Raw genomic sequence first — 20,165 nt, 5'->3', positions numbered from 1 at the left:
TCGTTGGCCCTCATAAGGAGAGAACTTCAGCTCCTAAGAAAGGTAAAGTACCAGGATTTAAGGTTTTTCGTCAGCCACGTTCCCTATTCGCCTTCAACGATTTTCTTTTCTTATCATAGTGCGATATACCTACAGTGAGACCTGTATTGCTTTTTATATTTTGTACTGTTTAATTTACAAAGCATTTACGAGAAGTGTAACGTAACTGTATGATATTCGAGTCCCTGGAATCGAATTCAGTCTAGGCATCTTCTATGTAATCCCTCGATTCCTTCATTACAGTGCTAGTTTCGGTTGAGTAACCATAAGCGTTTCTATTGCAGATTAGTATTCAGCTGTGGGTCTGTGTATCAGCTTGTGTGCGTAGTGGCCCACACTACCTCGTTTTCAATGCCCTTTGAAGCAGGCAACCCACTGTATTCCCTCCCGGAAATTCCTCGTCATTTGCTCTCGCCTTATTACACCAGAATTACGCTACCATTCTTCTGTGTTTTCTTTTGTAAATATAATGAATTAAGTTAAACCCCAGAGTTTATCTAATCACTCCCCTCTTGAAGCAGGCCTTCAGCCTTATTTTGTCGTTTGTGATTTTAACTGTCCTCAAGGCCAGAGTCCAGATTTTTTGTGGTAATTAAGTTACGCTGCGTATCATCCTAGTATACCCCATTAATCTATATATTATAAATACACAGCAATGAGTAGTATTATAGTCTACACTGATTAGTAAGAAAGTTACATTCTCAATGACGTAGGTAATGAAAAGGATGAACACTGGTGAATTCATCCCAATGTTATTGGAGCAAAAGGTCACTCCAGAGTCATTTGTGATAAGAAAAAAAGGAATTGACAAAATATATGCAATGCTATATTTTTCATACCTGCATAAGCAAAGACTGTTTTTTCGTTTCTGTTGTAAATATTTCCTTTCGCTGTCTCAATTTATATCTAACCAAATCTTACTTGGAAATAACAGTTAGAATTCTTTAACTTAACACATTGTTACCGTCCACATTAGCACCAGTTCTGATAAATAAAAATTTGTCGTATATGTTATATCTATATCATCATCCTTTTCCAACTTAATGCTGGATACATCAACTATGGGCCATTTGCAACGTTGTATTTATAAGCAGGAGACACTTACTGTTTTGGTTAAGTATATATATCCAGCAATGGTTAACACTAAGGTGACATCTGCGATGAGGAAGAAAATAAGAGCGCTGATGACGTCACTACCACCAACGAGAAGAGATACGATCATGGCTACAGAAGAAAATATGCCGGATATTGCTTGTCCTGACAAAACGCCGCTCATACATGACTCCGGGAACATCCCAGCTAACCCGTATGATGACGCTTGGACAACAGCTACCGCCACTGCAAAAGAAATAGGATCTGGTTATATATACTATCTGCCTGCCTGAATTTTCGGAAAGAATGTTTCTCGAATTATAAAAAGCATCATCGTCACCTCCAATGTTGTGTGACAAAAAGGTCCTCTGTGAAATCCAACCACTCATGTCTAATCTATGCTTTCACTTCTTTTGGGCCTCTTATCACATTCTCCTCGTCCTGATACGCCTACGTTTTCGAACTCTTCTGGTGGTCACAGGAGTCCAGCTTGAAAATAAAAACCTAAGTTGGTGCAAAGGACTTGTTCTAGCCATATCCGTGATCGTTTCATCATTATCCCATCTAGAAATAGGAATTTCTTATGGAGAAGAACATTCACAAGTAGCAATGGCCTTCTTCAAAGTATATTTGAAACCATTAGCTCACTTGTGATAAAGGCTCCTCAAAATCACATTTTATATCCTGAGCGAAATCAACTTCATTGGACTGTTGACTGTGGGTAACAATGCCATCGTCTTTCAAATCTCTTCTTCACTGTCGCCATTTTTTTCTGAAAGCTGAAAGCTTTTTACTTATTTCTTGCCATTGTTACTGTCCATTGAGTTTAAGAATGCAATAGTATTTAAAAAAAATTTTAATATTCGTCGGCACTTCCGTGAGCTAGCTGCGGTGCCCCGTGCACCATGGCATAAACTTTGAGAACTCCTAACCTATAGATTAAGGCACATATTGAGAACTTTTATACCAAACAAAACACACAAATTTGGTGACCTGCAAGAAGTACAAATCACACAAGATTACTACTTTACCTTGAAAGAAAACACTCAAATTGTCATATTTAATTTTAAATAGGTATGTAAACGCATGTGTAAACTTCATCAGGAGGGTTAGACCGATTTGATGAGCATGTCCCCTAATTACTGCATACCTTTAATCCTGTAAACTAGCGAAACATTATTCAGGTGTCTAACCAGGGCTGGACTCCACATGAAAGCTAAAACCTAACTTGCATCTGAAACAAAACCTCTTAATGGCCACTTTTGCCGTTGTGAGAGTTGGGAAAAAATTCCCATCATCGTTTTGATTAGTTTGGTCTTAAATTGTAATTAAAATCTTTCAGCACTATGTTTTCAGAAATATAAGCTGGATCTGACTTAGAATTTAGTCTAGGTGTGCATTTAAACCAATTATACATATCTCTTCCATTACTGCTGTCTTGTCATCTTTTTCTTTTAGTGTACATGTTCACTCTGGCATTAGTATGACAACATATGAAATGTTCCTAATTAATCCCGCTCTCTCTCTCTCTCTCTCTCTCTCTCTCTCTCTCTCTCTCTCTCTCTCTCTCTCTCTCTCTCTCTCATCAAAAAGCTTATCTCTCTTATGATTTATTCAATTTAGAGGTAAGTTTGCCATCACAAGATACTCAGGTCTGTCAGCGCCAGTGGTTAATGCCCATACCTATAAAAACATGATAAGACCAATCCTTTACGCAAGATCAACTCCGAGCATTTGCTTAGTGAATAAAAAAAAAACTGTACTGAATTTACTCCCCATTTCTGAACTTCTGAAAGAAAGAAATTTAAGTGATAACTTTCACAATAAGTATCACTTTAACGTGCACTTACTTTTACTATTCCGTCAGGTAAACAGTATCAGATAAGACTTTCGCAAAAGTTTCTGATCACAATTTCATAACATCTCGTTGGGCATCTGTCCACACCAGAATGCTCTTAAACATTTTGGCTTCGTGGGCCATAGGTACCAAAAGTTGACAGACAGTCAGGGATTTAAAATACAGTAGCAGCTACGGATACGGACCCTAAAGATGCATACGTTAGTGATATCAAATTATTGATGAATATCATTTGTTAATCTGTTATTAATATACGGTTCACGTATCAGCAATACATATACTGGGCCGCATTTATAACCACTCGCAAAAATAATAATACATGAGAAAATTTTCCAACTTACTATTAAGAAGTGCAACGATGATCATAGTGACAATGAAAAATCCTAATTGCCCTGAAAAGAGGAGAAAATACATGTTAATATATATATATATATATATATATATATATATATATATATATATATATATATATATATATATATATATATATATATATATATATATATATATATATATATATATATATATATATATATATATATATATATACTATATATATAATATATATAATTAAGATGGACTACTGTATACATAAAGTTAAGTAAAAAATAGGTTCATAGGTCTGATTAAGAACGATAATCATAAAATACTAAATTACTTTCCACATAGTACAGTAACTTACCTTTAGTTATTTTGGATGCAATGCTAATGTAAAATATCAATGAATAATATATTCATTCGCGTATTTTGTTCGTGATATTTCTTGTTATTATTATTAGGAGAGATGAATACAATGATTTTTAAATGTGTATTACTTATAAATCAACAATCATCAAGATACTTACATGAGTCAGTGTTGATGAAGGTCATGACCGTCACGATAATCATGGCGGCCAGGGAAATTACCAGTGACCCAGCATGTCTCATCCACTCGCTCACCCTAGAACCAGCAGCAATGTATGTTAGTATGCATAAGTTTTAAAGATGCACCATAACAACTACTTATATAAGTATCTGTTCCGAAGCATAGATATCAGTCGTCAAAATCATGTGTGCAGAGCAGAACAACAGAAATAGGATATGGATATCTCCCTTGCTAATCTGCAGTTCATTATACTATGGACACAGTTCTACTAATTTATATGTTGAACTATGACCTATAAAAATACAAATTAGTAATAAAATTGTTCTGAACAGACCCTTTCATATTCTAAGAAGCCGAGAAGGCCACGGAGAGCAGGTAAGCAATACCTGGCAGAAAGTGTATGCAAAAAAGTTTGCAAGATAATTAATCTCTATGATCAAATATTTACCTAAGAACCACAAGCACACATGAGCAATACCTCTTTTCATATTCATTAAACACAACGAATCATTTATCAAGCCTTTCAGTCCCTCATATAAATAACATTTTGACAGATAAATGCATTTGAGCAGTTTCAAAGATGTTTATGTTCTGTATCACATTAGGCTGAAGCTTCAGTTATGGCTACTTCTGACGCAGTGTTTCTCTTCTCCCTCAACATATTGACAAGAGGTAAAGACGAGAGCAATTGTTATCTTAAACTTGATCATTATCCTTTAAAGGTTAAACTAGGAAAGGTTATTATTAGGGGGTTACTGGGTACCACAGACATAGGATAGGTTATAAACATTTAAACTTTTTATGATCTGAGACCCTGTGACCTTGCAGGGTTAAATTTGACAAACACAACTGTCGTTTTTCCTAAAAGCGGACGGCGCAAGGAAGGAACGAGACAGTGGTCACTGCCACCACATTCGCCTTGAAGGGCTAAATCAAGGGTGAATCTCTTGTGCTTAACACTTTCACAACTCCACACAACTCACATGCATACACAAAGTACTCACCAGTGTTGCATCGAATCACCCACCAACAGTGCCATTACCGCATTCTCTCGCCTTGTGGATACAGGCAGTCACTGGTTTACATGGGGGTTTCGTTCTTATGTTGCGTCGTGAGCCGAAAACCGTCGTAAACCGAAAAATCGTCGAAAATCGTCAAAAATCCTAAGAAAACCTTACTTTTAATGCCCTGGGTATATTGGAAACGATGTAAACTGCATTTTTATTTAATTTTTCATCAAAAAAACCTCCAAATTTTTATTATTCTGCCGTTATGGAGCCATATTTCTTCCGTCAGATCGGCGTACAACGCATCGTAACCCTGGAACATGCATCGTAAACCGGGAAATAATTTCTGATGCATATATGTGAAAAGCGTCGTAACCTTGGAACGTCGTAAGCCGGACCTGTTGTAAACCAGTGACTGCCTGTATTAAGGTTCTTTTCTTCCATTACACATTCCACTCCTTCTATCCAGCTGTTTTTAGTTCTTCCTCTCCTCCTCCCGTTCAGCACATCGGAATTATATGATTCTTCACCAACCTACTTGTTCTCCATTCTCTCCATATAATCAAACTACCACAAAACACTATCTCCTCTTACCACCGGTACAAAATTTTTTACCTCCTTAACTATGTACGTCTCATCCTTTCAGTACTTCTTACTTCACATACAACACAAACAATAAATTAACCTATACAGCTTCAACCTTCATTCTTTTTTCATCGGCATTCAAGTTCCACACTACACTTTCATATAAGGAAGTTGCTGAACAATCCCTCAAAACACTCTCCCCTTAGCTTCAAGGGGCAATCTCTCTCATCTTAACACATCTTTAGCATGCACTCTGCTGTCATCATTGCGTCATCGTTTCTGTAACTCAGCTTTTTCTCATCTTTGCATCATTTGTTGCGTTTACTACCTAGTACACATTCAGAATCAAGCCTAATGTTCAGTTATGACTTGGCGAGAAGAGGGAATTGACATATCATGCCACTGCATGATCAAAATAAATGGAAAGATAAGAAATTCCTCTGGAATGCAACATAAAGTGCATCATGTAACGTATTAACCACTGAAGTGAAAACAACATCGTCTCGGATTTTTCTGTTTTGTATTTCACTTTCAAGAGATTCCATATAAACCTGTAACAGGTGAAAATATATTTGACTAATAGCAAAGAGTACATAAAAAGAGGTGAAATCTAAACAGATATAAATGGGAAATGGCTGCTTCAATTTACACGTTTCTTCATTACTGTGAAAATAATGATAAAAATTACTCTCTTCGGACTTTAATGGAAACATTTTAATTTAATCACGAACGACAATCCTACTTTAAATTCTCATCACATGAATCAATATATATAACAAATAATTGCCGCATAAGCTGAGATACACTTTGAAAGGAATATTTCTATTATATTGATTAATGCTATACATTGAGCTAAAACTAACAAGTTAATTTGGTGATGCTGATTTACCTAACTTTCGAGAGACACATGATCACTGACACTGACCCCTAGCCAGAACACGTCGTCACAACAAGTGTACAATTCAGTTTTCTCCAGCCTTTCAAATTCTGACAGTTAACAACATATAATCCATACGCTTTATTTTATTTTACATTTTATTACATTCATGTCCAAACGGGATCGCAGTGTCTTGAATAAAAGGTAATCATCTGGATATCTGGATAGTGGGTACCTTTGGGCTTCTCGTGGAAAGAAGCTTTATAAGAAAGGCTTCCTCCTGGGTGGGGTATCAAAGCTCTCCAGGGGAAGGGTAAGCTGAATCTGGGTCAACTGGTCCCTTAACCTATGCCACCCTTTTTGCACCTTTTCTTTGTATGTCCACATTACCCACACTTTCACCTTTCCTTACGCCGTGTATACTAAAAAAATTGCAGGGACTTCATCTTGATGGCTTGAAAATTTTTCATTATTCACATTCGAGAACACACACACACACACACACACACACACACACACACACACATATATATATATATATATATATATATATATATATATATATATATATATATATATATATATATATATATATATATATATATATATATATATATATATATATATATATATATATATATATATATATATATATATATATATATATATATATATATATATATATATATATATATATATATATATATATATATATATATATATATATATATATATATATATATATATATATATATATATATATACATACATACACACACACACTAAACTATGTCTAGCATCAGTACCTCAGCTTCTACCTTTCAAAAAAAAAAAAAAAGTATACCTTAGTTTAACCAGACCACTGAGCTGATTAACAGCTCTCCTAGGGCTGGCCCGAAGGATTAGATTTATTTTACGTGGCTAAGAACCAATTGGTTACCTAGCAACGGGACCTACAACTTATTGTGGAATCCGAACCACATTATGACGAGAAATGAATTTCTATCACCAGAAATAAATTCCTCTAATTCTTCATTGGCCGGTCGAAGAGTCGAACGCTGGGCCAACAGCGTGCTAGCCGAGAGCTCTACCCACCTCTCCAATGAAGAACTAAACCTTTCAGCAATATTACATTGCAGCTGAAGCGATTCAACAATACCTATTAACAATGGCAGAGGAGACAACAAGGAAGACTGTGCAGAAGACGTTGGAAATGATGACCATCGTTGACGTGAATGTTAGCTGGAGAGTCGTGTAGTTAGTCTTACCAACGTTCCAGTCGTCTCCCAAACTAACGTTGCGGAGTTTGTATTGCCAGTACTGAGGATGATCAGGAAATGGCAACACCGAAGTTAATAGCACTAATACTAGTACAGGTAATTACAGAAATTTTATCAAAATAATAACAACATAATACTTTCTAGACAACATTTTAGAAATGCATCCGGTATTGTTATCATTACTCACAGTTACACATTTTATTCTCGTTGTAACTCCGTACTCGCAAGAACACCACGCCACAAGAAAGAACGTTCCAAAGAATTAGCTTTCGTAACAACTGTGTTCCTGCCTCAGAAAAAAAAATATGCCCTCAGGTTAAGCAAAAAAAATTCTGAAAATATTGCTTTCAAATTTTGTGTCATTATATATTTAGCTTAGATGGAATCTATCTGGGGCAGTGGATTTTCATCGTCCAACAGGTAATCCTTGATTACTTTAATGATAAAAAAAACAATTATGTGAAAACTGCCACAAAATTGGGTCGATTTCCCCCCGAAGACTTGAAATCTGTAAAAAGTTTGAGTATGGACTCATTTGAATTCCTTCAGCAATTCTAAAATATTCTTTTTTGATCAATATCAATGTATTCTACATATTAATCTTTATCTCTATAAAATAGAGTACGTGAAAAAGTGAAAACTACTGATGTGAAATAATGCAAATTTTGTTTCTTTTTTCCCTTTCGAATTACAATGAAATAATTAAAAACTATAGATACATTTTAGAATTCCTGATGCAATTTTGATAACTCCGCAGTCTTCTCTTTTTTGAAGACGCAGCAAAGGCAGGAAAATTCTACCCATTTCTGCCGAAATTTCAATATTTGCTACTAAAATATTCATAACTCATCTAAAGGCCAATCTGGAAGAGCCTGGCACATATTATTTTGACAAGAAAATTAAAAGCAACCCTTCCTGATATATATGGACACATTCAAGAGGATTTTTATCTAAATTTTTATATTTATGCCCATTTAACATAACTTGAAGACTTTTTACACATATTTTTCAAGATCAATCACTTATGTATTATGACAGAGTCGAAATTTTATAAGATACTGAAAGTTTCTTGATATTCTTAAAAATCGTATAGAAAATGTGACCTTTTCCGTACACTCTCAACAATGCTATCAAATTATGTTTAACAAAATATATCTCCAGTTAATTTCTCAAAAATATATGAATTACAACTGCAATTGCTAAGTATAATAAAAAAAGCATATTCCTTGAATTCTGTACTGTCTTCAAAAGCCTCTTCCAATCTGGTTTCGGTAACATTTCCACATTTTTCATTCACACCTTTATTTGTTACTCTTGCTTCTTTATAACAATACTTCGAATCCTCATGATATTTGTAGTTTCATTCTGAATCCTTTTTCCCCCGCTAAACCTACCTTCTGGTTTCATCTTTACTTCAGTTGCACAATAATTCATATAAATCTCAGACTATTTCCCTTCTTGCCCTTACGTTTGTTAGCTTACTCATCCATTTAACTCTTGTTCTGGTAATCTTTCCTTTTCAAAGCATACTTACATGGCACAATAATGTATCTCATTATAAAAAATTTCCAGACCCTTCCCATTTCATTCACTCCAGCACTACAAACATAACATCTCTCTCAGCATCATCGACCTTTATATGGAAATTAATAAGTTAATGAAGAAAATGCTTTCAAAGATGCTTCTGAGAGCCTATGTCAAGTTTCTTTCAAATACATGTAAAATTTTCCCGGTACAAACTTACAAATGTCTTCCAGTTAGGAACTGCCTAGTATTTGCCTTCGATTGTTGAAATAGAAAGGAAATAACATTGTGGATATAATAATTTTAGGCTGCACGAACACTGGGCACTTTTAGTGGAAGGTGGCTTGCATAGCGGTGTGGCCAACAAGTAGACCTGGTGCTTGACTGCAGTCTTCTGTTCAAACACGTGTTCCGTTTTTTTTTTTTTTTCTTTTTTATTTCACCTGCCAGCCACTTTCCACTTAAAGCGTCCTGTGTGGGGGCAGCCTTACAGCAGGGAGAAATCACAGGCACATCCACTCACACAAACAAGATAAAACGACTTACCCCATCCGCTGTAATGAAAAAATTCCATGGCAGAAGGCTAGCAAGTCCAATGGCATAAAAGACAACCAAGACAGGAAATGGTCTGTAACAATAATAATCTTAATTTAACTTCTATAACGGAAGCAGTAATGATAATGGCAATATACTTTCAACAACTACAACGACAAATTAATAAGAACAGTAACGATCATTAGACACAAATGTACCTGTTCTAACAAACAGGTACTGTCATTTTGTTCTTTATATAGATCTGGGAGGTATTAACTCGGTATGTATCCGCCTTTGTCAAAGTCCAGGGTAAACTCACACTAAGTAAAGTAGACGGCCGCACAAAGATATCATTTATTAATATAACTTGTCGACCTCACAATACAGAAATGGGTGATTATAATACTTTGATACCCGAGGGGCTAGTACTAAACACGACGTCCCAAGGGGCTTCCGCCATGTTTAGTACTAGCACCTCAGAGTAAGTGACAAAGGTGGATACTTACCGGGTTAATACCAATATGGGATTCAGAACGTAGAACAACTAGGGAAAATAATCTCCCGCCCTGGGATACGTACCTAACAAGTCTCACCAAAATCAGAAAAAAATAAAATGTTAACCTTTACCTTGATCTTACCTTGAAAAATAGGCAAAGGTAAAAAACATTTAAGGAAAATACTCACTGACCATAAAGGTACCCGCATATCAATTTTCATCATAATCAGAGAAAATTTAACGTTTACATTTTGAAATGACACATGACCCTGAAAAATACTGATAAAAAATATGAAAAGTTTTGTTATTTGCTTCCAATATATTACTCTTTGTTTAGCCATCAAGTCGAACCCCTCGAACTATTTTCAATGAGAATCCGTTTTAAAGTTAATTCTGTTTCAAACACGTCATTTTTTATTTGGCCTTACAATTGACTAGTATCCTTGAAAAGTAAATCAAGATCATACAGATTGGGAAAATAGCCATGACATGCAAGATAACCATTACCAAGTGTCATCAGAATCATAGACGAAAAGGAATTATGTTCCTTGAACAAAACCACAGACTGTGGGGAACAAATATATTCAAAAGCACATACCGCGACGGGGCGTCATGTCTCTCGGTGGTCTCGGTCATGCTCAGTGAGGAGACATTTAACGTCTCTGCACTGAAGAGGAAGTATGACGCTCCGAAACTGTGGTTTTGAATATATTTGTTCAGCGATTTTTTTTTTTTTGTCAAGTTTCAAAGGTCGATACTGATATGTTAGCATCAATTCTCCCCCTGTTCTGGTTTATCATGACTCTTGAAACAGTTTTGCCTTTAAGAAGTGTCTATCCAAAATTTCTTTGTGGTTAAGCCCCACTCTTCCATGCTCCCTCGTCTTTTTTTTATTAGCACCTGGGAAGAAAATGGCATTAGATGGCCCGGCTCATTGGCGTATACTGAGGCAACGACTTAAAACAAAACACTATAAATAACGCATTCTGTGGATGAACTACACTCGGTACGTGTGAAAAGTGCAAATAAGAACCCGCTCTAAAGACATCGTTTAATAAAGAGGAATAGCTGCAGTTTCGAGCCAGACTAGGCTTTTCTCTTCAGTGTGGTTTGAAACTGTAGCTATTCCTCTAGATTAAACGATGTCTTAAGAACGGGATTTTATTTATAAATAACCTATTTTCCAACACCTCGCATAATTCTTATAAGACATTTTGCATAATTCCAATTTTTTAAGACATTTTGTATAATTCCACTTTTTTCCAAGATTCAAGAATTGGACGTTACTTCTCAATTTACAAATGTTTAGATTTTAAAACGATAATCAAAAGTACTGGGTCAATATTCTATATATATATATATATATATATATATATATATATATATATATATATATATATATATATATATATATATATATATAATCACCAAAGTCTTCAGCATTTTATTGTTTTTACTTCTGTGAAACTGTAGTTTTAAAAATGAAGTTTTAATTTTAAAAACGGTGTTCTTTTTTTAACAAGGCATTTACATGTTCTTTTGTGTCTTTGGGCCTATCCATTTACGTGGCAGAGTCCATGAAAGTTCACTAGCTAAATACACTAAAGGATAGCTAGTTCCTTGTGGCACGCAGTTCCTAGCTAAGACCTATGATCCCTCCCGTTGCCTATTGGATTTTACCCAAAGTAATCCCCCCAAGTTAAAGCCGAGGGGACAAAAAAACTCCGTGTCCTAACCACCTATCATCCAGCTGCTAATTATCTCTGATGCTCTTCCTGAGCAAGGGCAAAATTTTCGATTATGGGTCTAGCCTTTACCTAAAGCGATGTCTACTTACAAGGCTGTCAGTGCTCACACCTTGAGCTTGGAACCCTAATCCAAATACTACCACCTAGGACAGATGGACCTGGTGATCATTAAAGGGTATGAACGCAATCTTTGAACCTTTATGTTCGTTATGTGACCTAAGAATTTATTTATTTTATTTAACTGAAGACGTCCTTAAACTGAGTAAACTGAGTTACAGTCTATTTTTTCTTGCCTTGCATGGGAAAAAAGGGTAAACCTTTAATAATAACCATTAACAACGCTACAACGTGAATGTTTCCCATAGTTCAGTTTCTGGGTTATTTTCAGGTAAAAAAATGTAATGCAATTTTTTAGGTTCAAATACAGGTTCTCAAGAACTGTAATCATCTGTGATTTATACAGTAAATATGCGCTATATAATCGCTGTAGTGCCATTTGTATCGGCAAATAAAATGTAAACTTCCGCTCTTTGCCTTTGAACACTATGAACGATCAATGGAAAGAAACAGACCACTTTTAAATACCCCCTTACCGGATAAACAATTAGTGCCACTTGTGGACTACTCCTACCAACACTTGCAGATGGACGTGTTGGCGGGAGCAGTCCAGAAGTCCACGTGGAACTAACTACAGCATGGATGTATACGATAAAACCTGCAGCTAAGAACGATAAGTTTAGTAGCTTTGGATTATAACTCCATCTCTTACCTTCTGTTTATAGCCGTTATGCCCAAAAATATGTAGAAGTAATAATTGTTGATTACTATAAAGGGAAACAGGACGGATTAAACTAGAAGAGGAAAACTTACCTAGATAATTGACAAAACCATGTCCAGAGTCCATGCCAGTTAAGTTAAATATACCTTAGTTTAACCAGATCACTAAGCTAATTAACAGCCCTCGTAGGGCTGGGCTGGCCCGAAGGATTAGATTTATTTTACGTGGCTAAGAACCAATTGGTTATCTAGCAACGGGACCTACAGCTTATTGTGGAATCCGAACCACATTATAGCAAGAACTGAATTTCTATCACCAGAAACAAATTCCTCTTATTCTTCATTGGCTGGTCGGTGATTCGAAATCGTGGCCAGCAGAGTGCTAGTTGAGAATGGAATCCACTCACCCAATGAGGAACTAGTCCATGCCAGTACCCACTACCCTTGAATTTCCTCTGTCACTGAGGAAGGACCATGAGGAGACTTCTGATAGGCCTAATTATGGACACTTGTGGTTGTGCATAGCGCTGAAGACCGAGTTCGAGGAGTTGGTAGCTATTGGATCTACTGATGGTCGATGTCCTCTGGTAAGGAGCATTTTCAAGTACTTCAAATGCCAAACACTTTAACCTTGGCAGGCCAGCAGACAGACTGACAAATATGTCAAAATTCACCTTATTAGACTTTGGTACAAGGCAATAATTCCAAAACAAACTTACAACCCTAAGAGAACAACCTATGAAACAACAGACTGGGACATCCCAATAACCACGAACAATCTCTACCAAAACCACCATGGACTCTCTTCCCGACCAGGCGACAACGCTGCCTTCACCTTTACCAGCACCTTCCCATCTTTACCTTTATAAAACCCAACCCAATGTCCCAGTTAAGTATACCTTAGTTTAACCAGACCACTGAGCTGATTAACAGCTCTCCTAGGGCTGGCCCAAAAGATTAGACTTATTTTACATGGCTAAGAACCAATTGGTTACCTAGCAACGGGGCCTACAGCTTGTTGTGGAATCCGAACCACACTATACCGAGAAATGAATTTTATCACCATAAATAAATTTCTCTAATTCTTCATTGGCCGGCCGGAGAATCGAAAGCGGGCCTAGGAGAGTGCTAGCCCAGTACAATATCGACCCATCCATTGAGGAACTGACCCAATTCCCAAGACCACTATATATATATATATATATATATATCGTTTCTCCTAACTGTGACTACTACTACGATTCTAACGAACAGCTTCAACCCCATGGGTTCAGGTCCCCCGTTTTTATGGTAACATACATCTGGGCTGAGCATTGACCGCTCACGTCTAGTTCTCTCTCTTCTCCACTCTTGATACGATCGACAACAATCATATAACTGCTAAGTAGGCACTTCACTGCTTGGATCAACAGAGCACACTGGCCCACCTCGTTCCGTTCGAGTCAAACTCAAGTCATCGACGCAGTTCAAGCGGCAGTTGTGAGCTAGACATGCAACCACCACGGAAGAACAGAAATTCTCAAGGGATCGGCTACGTCTCCTCTTAATAATTTCTACATAACATTCGTGTCTATTACTGTTCATCACGGCTAAGTGACAAGTATCTCTGGGACTGAGTTTTATTTAATAAAACTTAGGGAAACGTGTAACCCTGTCCTGCATATATTTTCTATAGGCAGTAGGTGGCATTACATATGGGACAGAGTCGTCTGACATTCGCGACTGAATCAACAAACGCGAGCGTCTCGGGATGTAAGGAGGGACGAATGGTCGGGTACGGGGGGAGCCATCGTCAACTGCAAGGTAAACAAAACGTCACATCTCTTCTTGGTTCTACAACACTACAATGAATGAAAATGGCGCTGGGTTGTTTTACCCCTGGTAATTCCTCTAATTAGCACTAAATGATGAACAAGAAACTTACACTTTACTTTGATTTTCCATTTTCTCCAAAGTGGCAGGTTGAAATTTCTCGTCAGCGTCTTGTTCTCATAAGGTACGAACAGGATCCCGGGTATGAAACTGATCACAGCAACTTTCTTAAGACGAGCACTCGTTGGAACGACTAGCACGTCTCTTTAGTTTAATCACACATGGCAACTGTTAGTTCGACGGGCCATGTATTGCCACATGTGTCGTGCCAAGTGAAAAAGTTGAAGAAAGCTTATCTCTGATTTTGTGTAGAGATCTGTAAAAGCAAGCTTCTTCGTACAAAGGTTAGAAGCCTTTTCTTGCTGCAATTAACAGTTACTCGTTTGTGTAGTGTCTTAATTTTCGGGTTATTTTTTTTTTCGTTTTGCAGAGTTGAACGTAGAAGTAGTCATTGGCCAACGAAAAAAATAAATAAACGCACTGTCATCGTTATTAGTGTCAGCTATATCTTAACTGCAAAATTATCAGGACCACACAACAACGCTTTAATTAATCGTTATTTGTGTTCGGGCTAGGTAAGGAAGTTTGTCGATATTTCATAGGCGGCTGACAACCAACAAAGCTCATTTGACATTGGAAAATTATAACGAGGCTTAGCTTCCAGGAGAGAGAGAGACGCCCACTTTACGAACATATACCAACGAAAGAGTTACGTATAAACACACGCACACACACACACACACACACACACACATATATATATATATATATATATATATATATATATAGTATTAAATATATATATATATATATATATATATATATATATATATATATATATATATATATATATATATATATATATATATATAAAATGTATATATAATATATATAACACTGGTGATCTTCTTAGACAAGAAGATATGGTAAACATGTTTACTACTGTAAATGCAAGACTTCCTTATTTGTATGGTACTGTTAAAACCCATAAGGAAGGGCAACCATTACGTCCCATAATTAGTACTATTGTTTCAGTGCCTTATAAACTGTGTAAGTTCCTGATCACATTATTACAGCCACTTGTAGGTACAATATCTGACTCTTGATTCTCATGTTGAAAATAATTTAGATTTTGTAAACATTAATCAGGAAAACTCCAAAAGATGATGAAATAATGGTAAGCTTTGATGTTAAAAGCCTGTTCACTTGTGTACCTGTCAACGACGTCTTGGATTTTTTAAACAGTGAACTAAATAAGCATGTCATATCACTGCCTAACCATGTCATTTTAGAACTTATCAGACTGTGCGTGGCTGACACTTGCTTGTTTTGATGGACAATTTTGCAGACAAAAATTTGGAATGCAGATGGTAATTGCTTGTCCCTAGTGTTATCAGATATTTACATGGAATTTTATGACTGTAGAATAGCTAATTCAAATAATTTCTGGGTGAGGTATGTCGACGATGTATTTGCTGTACTGAAAATTTATATTGACATTCAAAGAATTTTAGATCTCAATAGTTTAGTTCCCTACATAACTTTTACGGTTGACAAAGAAGACAATGGTATTATTTCATTACTGGGTATTACATTTGTGAGGTCAGTTGTAAGTTCTAGCTATGTTTAAAATACACAGAAAACCTACAAATAGCAAACCCATAATTAACAATTACTCATCCCACAAAGTAGAGGTAAAACTCTTAGCATTAAGATCAGTGTTTCTTAGAGGTCTTAATATTTGCAGTCCAGAATTTATCGATGAGGAATTAGAGTTATATACCAAGTTGGTATTCAAAATAACTTTGAATTAGAGATACTGACTGAGTCTAACGTTAGCAAGAAAATTATCTTACTCATATGAGGAGAAAAACAGAAAATTGAATTTTATACCTTTCCTATACCACCCCACATTAGTCTATAGTCTAGCCCTTAAGGTTACTTGGTTTTTAGAGCAGCTTTTTCACATCTTAGCACCATTGGTAAAAATCTAATTCGTAACAGTGCGGAAAGCAACGAAGGAGTCATTTATAAGATACCATGCAAGTGCGGTAATTTTTGTAAAGGATAATCTGGGAAAGCACTCGAAAAACGCTTCTTAAATCATAAATATAAGAACAAACAATATAAGTAATGCTTTATGTGTTCACAGTAGTATGTGTAACTTACCAATTGACTGGCTTGGGTCAAAGATGTTATTTAAGAGCACAGGTTTTATTGAAAGAAATTTGATAGAGACAGCTTGCATTGTTCACAGCAAAGGAAAAAATTTTCATTTATTGCCTTGGTTTGTATAAATTAGATCCTTTTATTTTACATGGCATGAGATGTCAGTACAAATTGGATAATGTTATCCATTAACTATCATATAATATATACGTTTGTTAATATGTACTTGGTGTTATGCTGTATCACACGGACATATCACCTTTTTGATATTTTTCATTTGTTCAACTACTGTTCCTATTTTATTGTATTATTTTACTGATGAGTGTTTTTAGTTCAAACTGCTAGTTTCTGGTAACGGTACTTCATGTTTAAGATTTTAGGCCTTTCTTGGCTATATTGTAAAATTTTTCTCTTTCCTTAATAAACGCTCCAAGAGGTCCATTGAGGACAAAACTGTTGGGCATATTCTCACAAAAACACCTTTTCATTTTTCTATGTGAATACAACGAAAAAAAAAAATTATTATATATGAGATATATATATATATATATATATATATATATATATTATATATATATATATATATATATTATATATATATATATATATATTATATATATATATATATATATATATATATATATATATATATTATATATATATATATATATATATATTATATATATATATATATATATATATATATATATATATATATATATATTATATATATATATATATATATATATATATATATATATATATATATATATATATATCTTCTTCTTTTCTTTTAACGTGCTTTTTATTCCCATTTTTGTATGGGGTAAGCACGATGCCTTCTTTTGAAGGACTTTTTGATTTGGCTTTTGGGGTAGACCTGTGGTCTCGATCGGCTGCCCTGCCTGACATCGCTTAGACCCCGGTACGTATGTTTCATGTATCATACCAGACCCAACGCCCTTTCTTCCCAGCAGCGAGAAGTTATTGCGCGGGTATGGCGAGCGTTCGAGACGTGTGAGATGTTTGTTATGTTTTTAGAAGGTGTTGTAGTGGCTTTGTTTGTGTGTGTATTTAGTCTGTAACATCCATTTGCTTTTACAAAACCTATCCGTTGATTACATATATAATCCCGGATGTCTACACGGATAGCAAAGTGTCTGCCTCTCTGATCAGCCGGCTTGCGGGATTGAACCCGCGCCACAGACCTCTACGAATATATATATATATATATATATATATATATATATATATATATATATATATATATATATATATATATATATATATATATATATATATATATATATATATATATATATATATATATATATATATATATATATAATCCTGAACACTTTTTTGCTTGTCTGAAGAATATAAATAAAAAGATCCAAAGAATTGTTGAATACATTTATGTAGCTGTCTGAGGGCAAGTTCCCCTCACTTTTTTTTAGAATAAACAACTGGTAGGTGTGTAATCTCAGAGGGGAGGGAAATTGTCGTTGTGTGTATAATATATGTAATATATATACTGTATAGTGTATGTATTTGTGATAGACATATATATATATAATGTATATATATACACACATGTATAGTGTGTATAGTATATATATATATATATATATATATATATATATGTAGACACGGGTTCGTTTCCTGCTACTGGACATCACGACCACTTCAATTTCTTGCACTTGGATCTGAAGACTTTGTAGTGACAAGCATATCCAAAAGAACGCAAAGAATTCGAGAAGTTAAGAGGGCATTGTGGCTTACAATTACACACACACACACACACATACTGTATAGTGTGTATGTAAGCAAGCATGTATGTTTAACATACTGGCCAATTCAGAACACTCAAAAGCAAGGAAAAGTTATATTCTAAGTTATTTTCTTTGACAATAATACCGTATTATCATCAGAATCAGAATGTTTATTAATATGCAGATTGGCCAGCATTGGCGTAACGTTATGTAACCTCTTGAAAACGCTTCAGTCTTGCAATAAAAGCTCTCTTCTTGGGCAGCCAACCCAGTGCAAGTTCGGGGATTACTATCCAACTGAGCTGCTTTCCTCTGACGATACTTTCCCAAGAGAACCCGGGGTCTTTGCCAAGCTGGAAGGTTTTCTTTAGTGGCCTTCTTCTCCTAGCATCCCAAGGCTGCCCTGCCTGACCAGTTGGCCCTACTTCAAGTTTGCCTTCCCCAGGCGAGTTTGGGTACCCTACCCAAATGGAAGGTTCTCCTCCAAACCTGCTTTCCATAGACACCCTAAGTGTGTGCCCACCATGCAGATGGGAGAACCTCCTCCAGGGCTGACTTTCTCAGGGGAACTCTGGGACACTTGCAAGGGCTGGAGACCCGCCTAAAGGGATTTTCCTGTGGGATGCTTTTTTGGGCTGGTAGAAGCCCTGCCTCCCTCCTGGGAAGGAAGCTTTGGATTGAATTGAATTGAATACAGAATTTAGATCAAAGGCCAGCACTGAGACCTATGAGGTCATTCAGCACTGAAATGGAAATTGACAGTAAAATATTTCAAAGGTGTAACAGGGGGAAAACCAGTTACAGTTACACAATGATTCAATTGTTAAAAGAAGGTGGAAAGTAAGATGGAAGAGAATATGAAGGAGGTACAGTAACAGGAATGAAAGGGGTGCAGCTAGGGGCCAAAGGCACGCTGCAAAGAACCTCAAGTAATGCCTACAGTGCACTACATGAGGTGCACTGGTGGCACTACCTCCTACGGGAAAGGCTTTGGGGCAGGGCTCACTGGCAGGGGTGCCCTGACTCCCTCTGGGAAGAGGCAGGAGGCCCTTCTCACAGGATGCCTGTGGTGAAGCCCTTCTCAGGGATGCTCCCCAGCTGGCCAGGAGCTCCCCACTGGGGAAGCAGCCCCAAAAGAAAGGCCTCACTGCCAGGGGTGCCCTAGCTTTCGCTGGGAAGGCATCCCTAAGGATAGGACCCTCCCAGAGGGATGCCTTTTTTTTTTTTATTTGGTCCCCACCCTAGTGATGAGGCTCTCCTTCAAGGATGCATTCCACCCTGGCAGAAGCCCTGGCCCCTCGGAAAGCAGCCCTAGTCTCTGCCTCCCTGCTGGGAGTGCCCTGGTTCCCTCTGGGTAGGCACTCTAGGGGAGGGACTGGAGACCCTCCTCCAAGGATGTCCTAACCTGCAAAACCAGGCCAAAGGGAGTCCCCCCTCCAAGGAAGCTTCACAGCCTGGCAGGAGCCCTGCCTCCCTCCTGGGAGGGCTGTCATGGGGAGGATTCCTTTGCTGGGACTTGTGTGTCTCCCTCTGGGAAGGTATCTCAGGGTTAGGGTCTCTCAAACCTGACCATGTTGTATTAGATGATGTAATCGATTTACTTTCATAATATGCTACATAAAGGAATCATACTTACCCAAGATATTGCATTCATATAACAATTAGCATCT

The 20,165-nt window shown here is 36.5% G+C and overlaps 1 protein-coding gene across 4 annotated transcripts in view; it reads right to left on the bottom strand.

Annotated features, from left to right (window-relative positions):
* Window positions 1–20,165, bottom strand: part of LOC136845777 (equilibrative nucleoside transporter 1-like) — a 66,216-nt gene that overhangs the window by 7,040 nt on the left and 39,011 nt on the right. For 2 of the 4 annotated variants that reach the window (XM_067116048.1, XM_067116047.1), the window contains exons 3-7: window positions 9,674–9,755; window positions 7,483–7,643; window positions 3,835–3,929; window positions 3,331–3,381; window positions 1,145–1,377 (exon numbers count right to left, since the gene is read on the bottom strand). In XM_067116048.1, the coding sequence (XP_066972149.1) occupies window positions 1,145–1,377; window positions 3,331–3,381; window positions 3,835–3,929; window positions 7,483–7,547 (444 nt within the window). In that variant the 5' untranslated portion in view covers window positions 7,548–7,643; window positions 9,674–9,755. Of the gene's footprint in view, window positions 1–1,144; window positions 1,378–3,330; window positions 3,382–3,834; window positions 3,930–7,482; window positions 7,644–7,790; window positions 7,890–9,673; window positions 9,756–14,606; window positions 15,249–20,165 lie in introns of those variants that run through there. The other 2 variants (XM_067116049.1, XM_067116046.1) reach the window with 2 other exon arrangements.

Source organism: Macrobrachium rosenbergii, chromosome 14, assembly GCF_040412425.1.
Source record: "Macrobrachium rosenbergii isolate ZJJX-2024 chromosome 14, ASM4041242v1, whole genome shotgun sequence".
Classification (NCBI taxonomy): domain Eukaryota; kingdom Metazoa; phylum Arthropoda; class Malacostraca; order Decapoda; family Palaemonidae; genus Macrobrachium; species Macrobrachium rosenbergii.
This window is presented reverse-complemented; position numbering and strand designations above follow the sequence as displayed.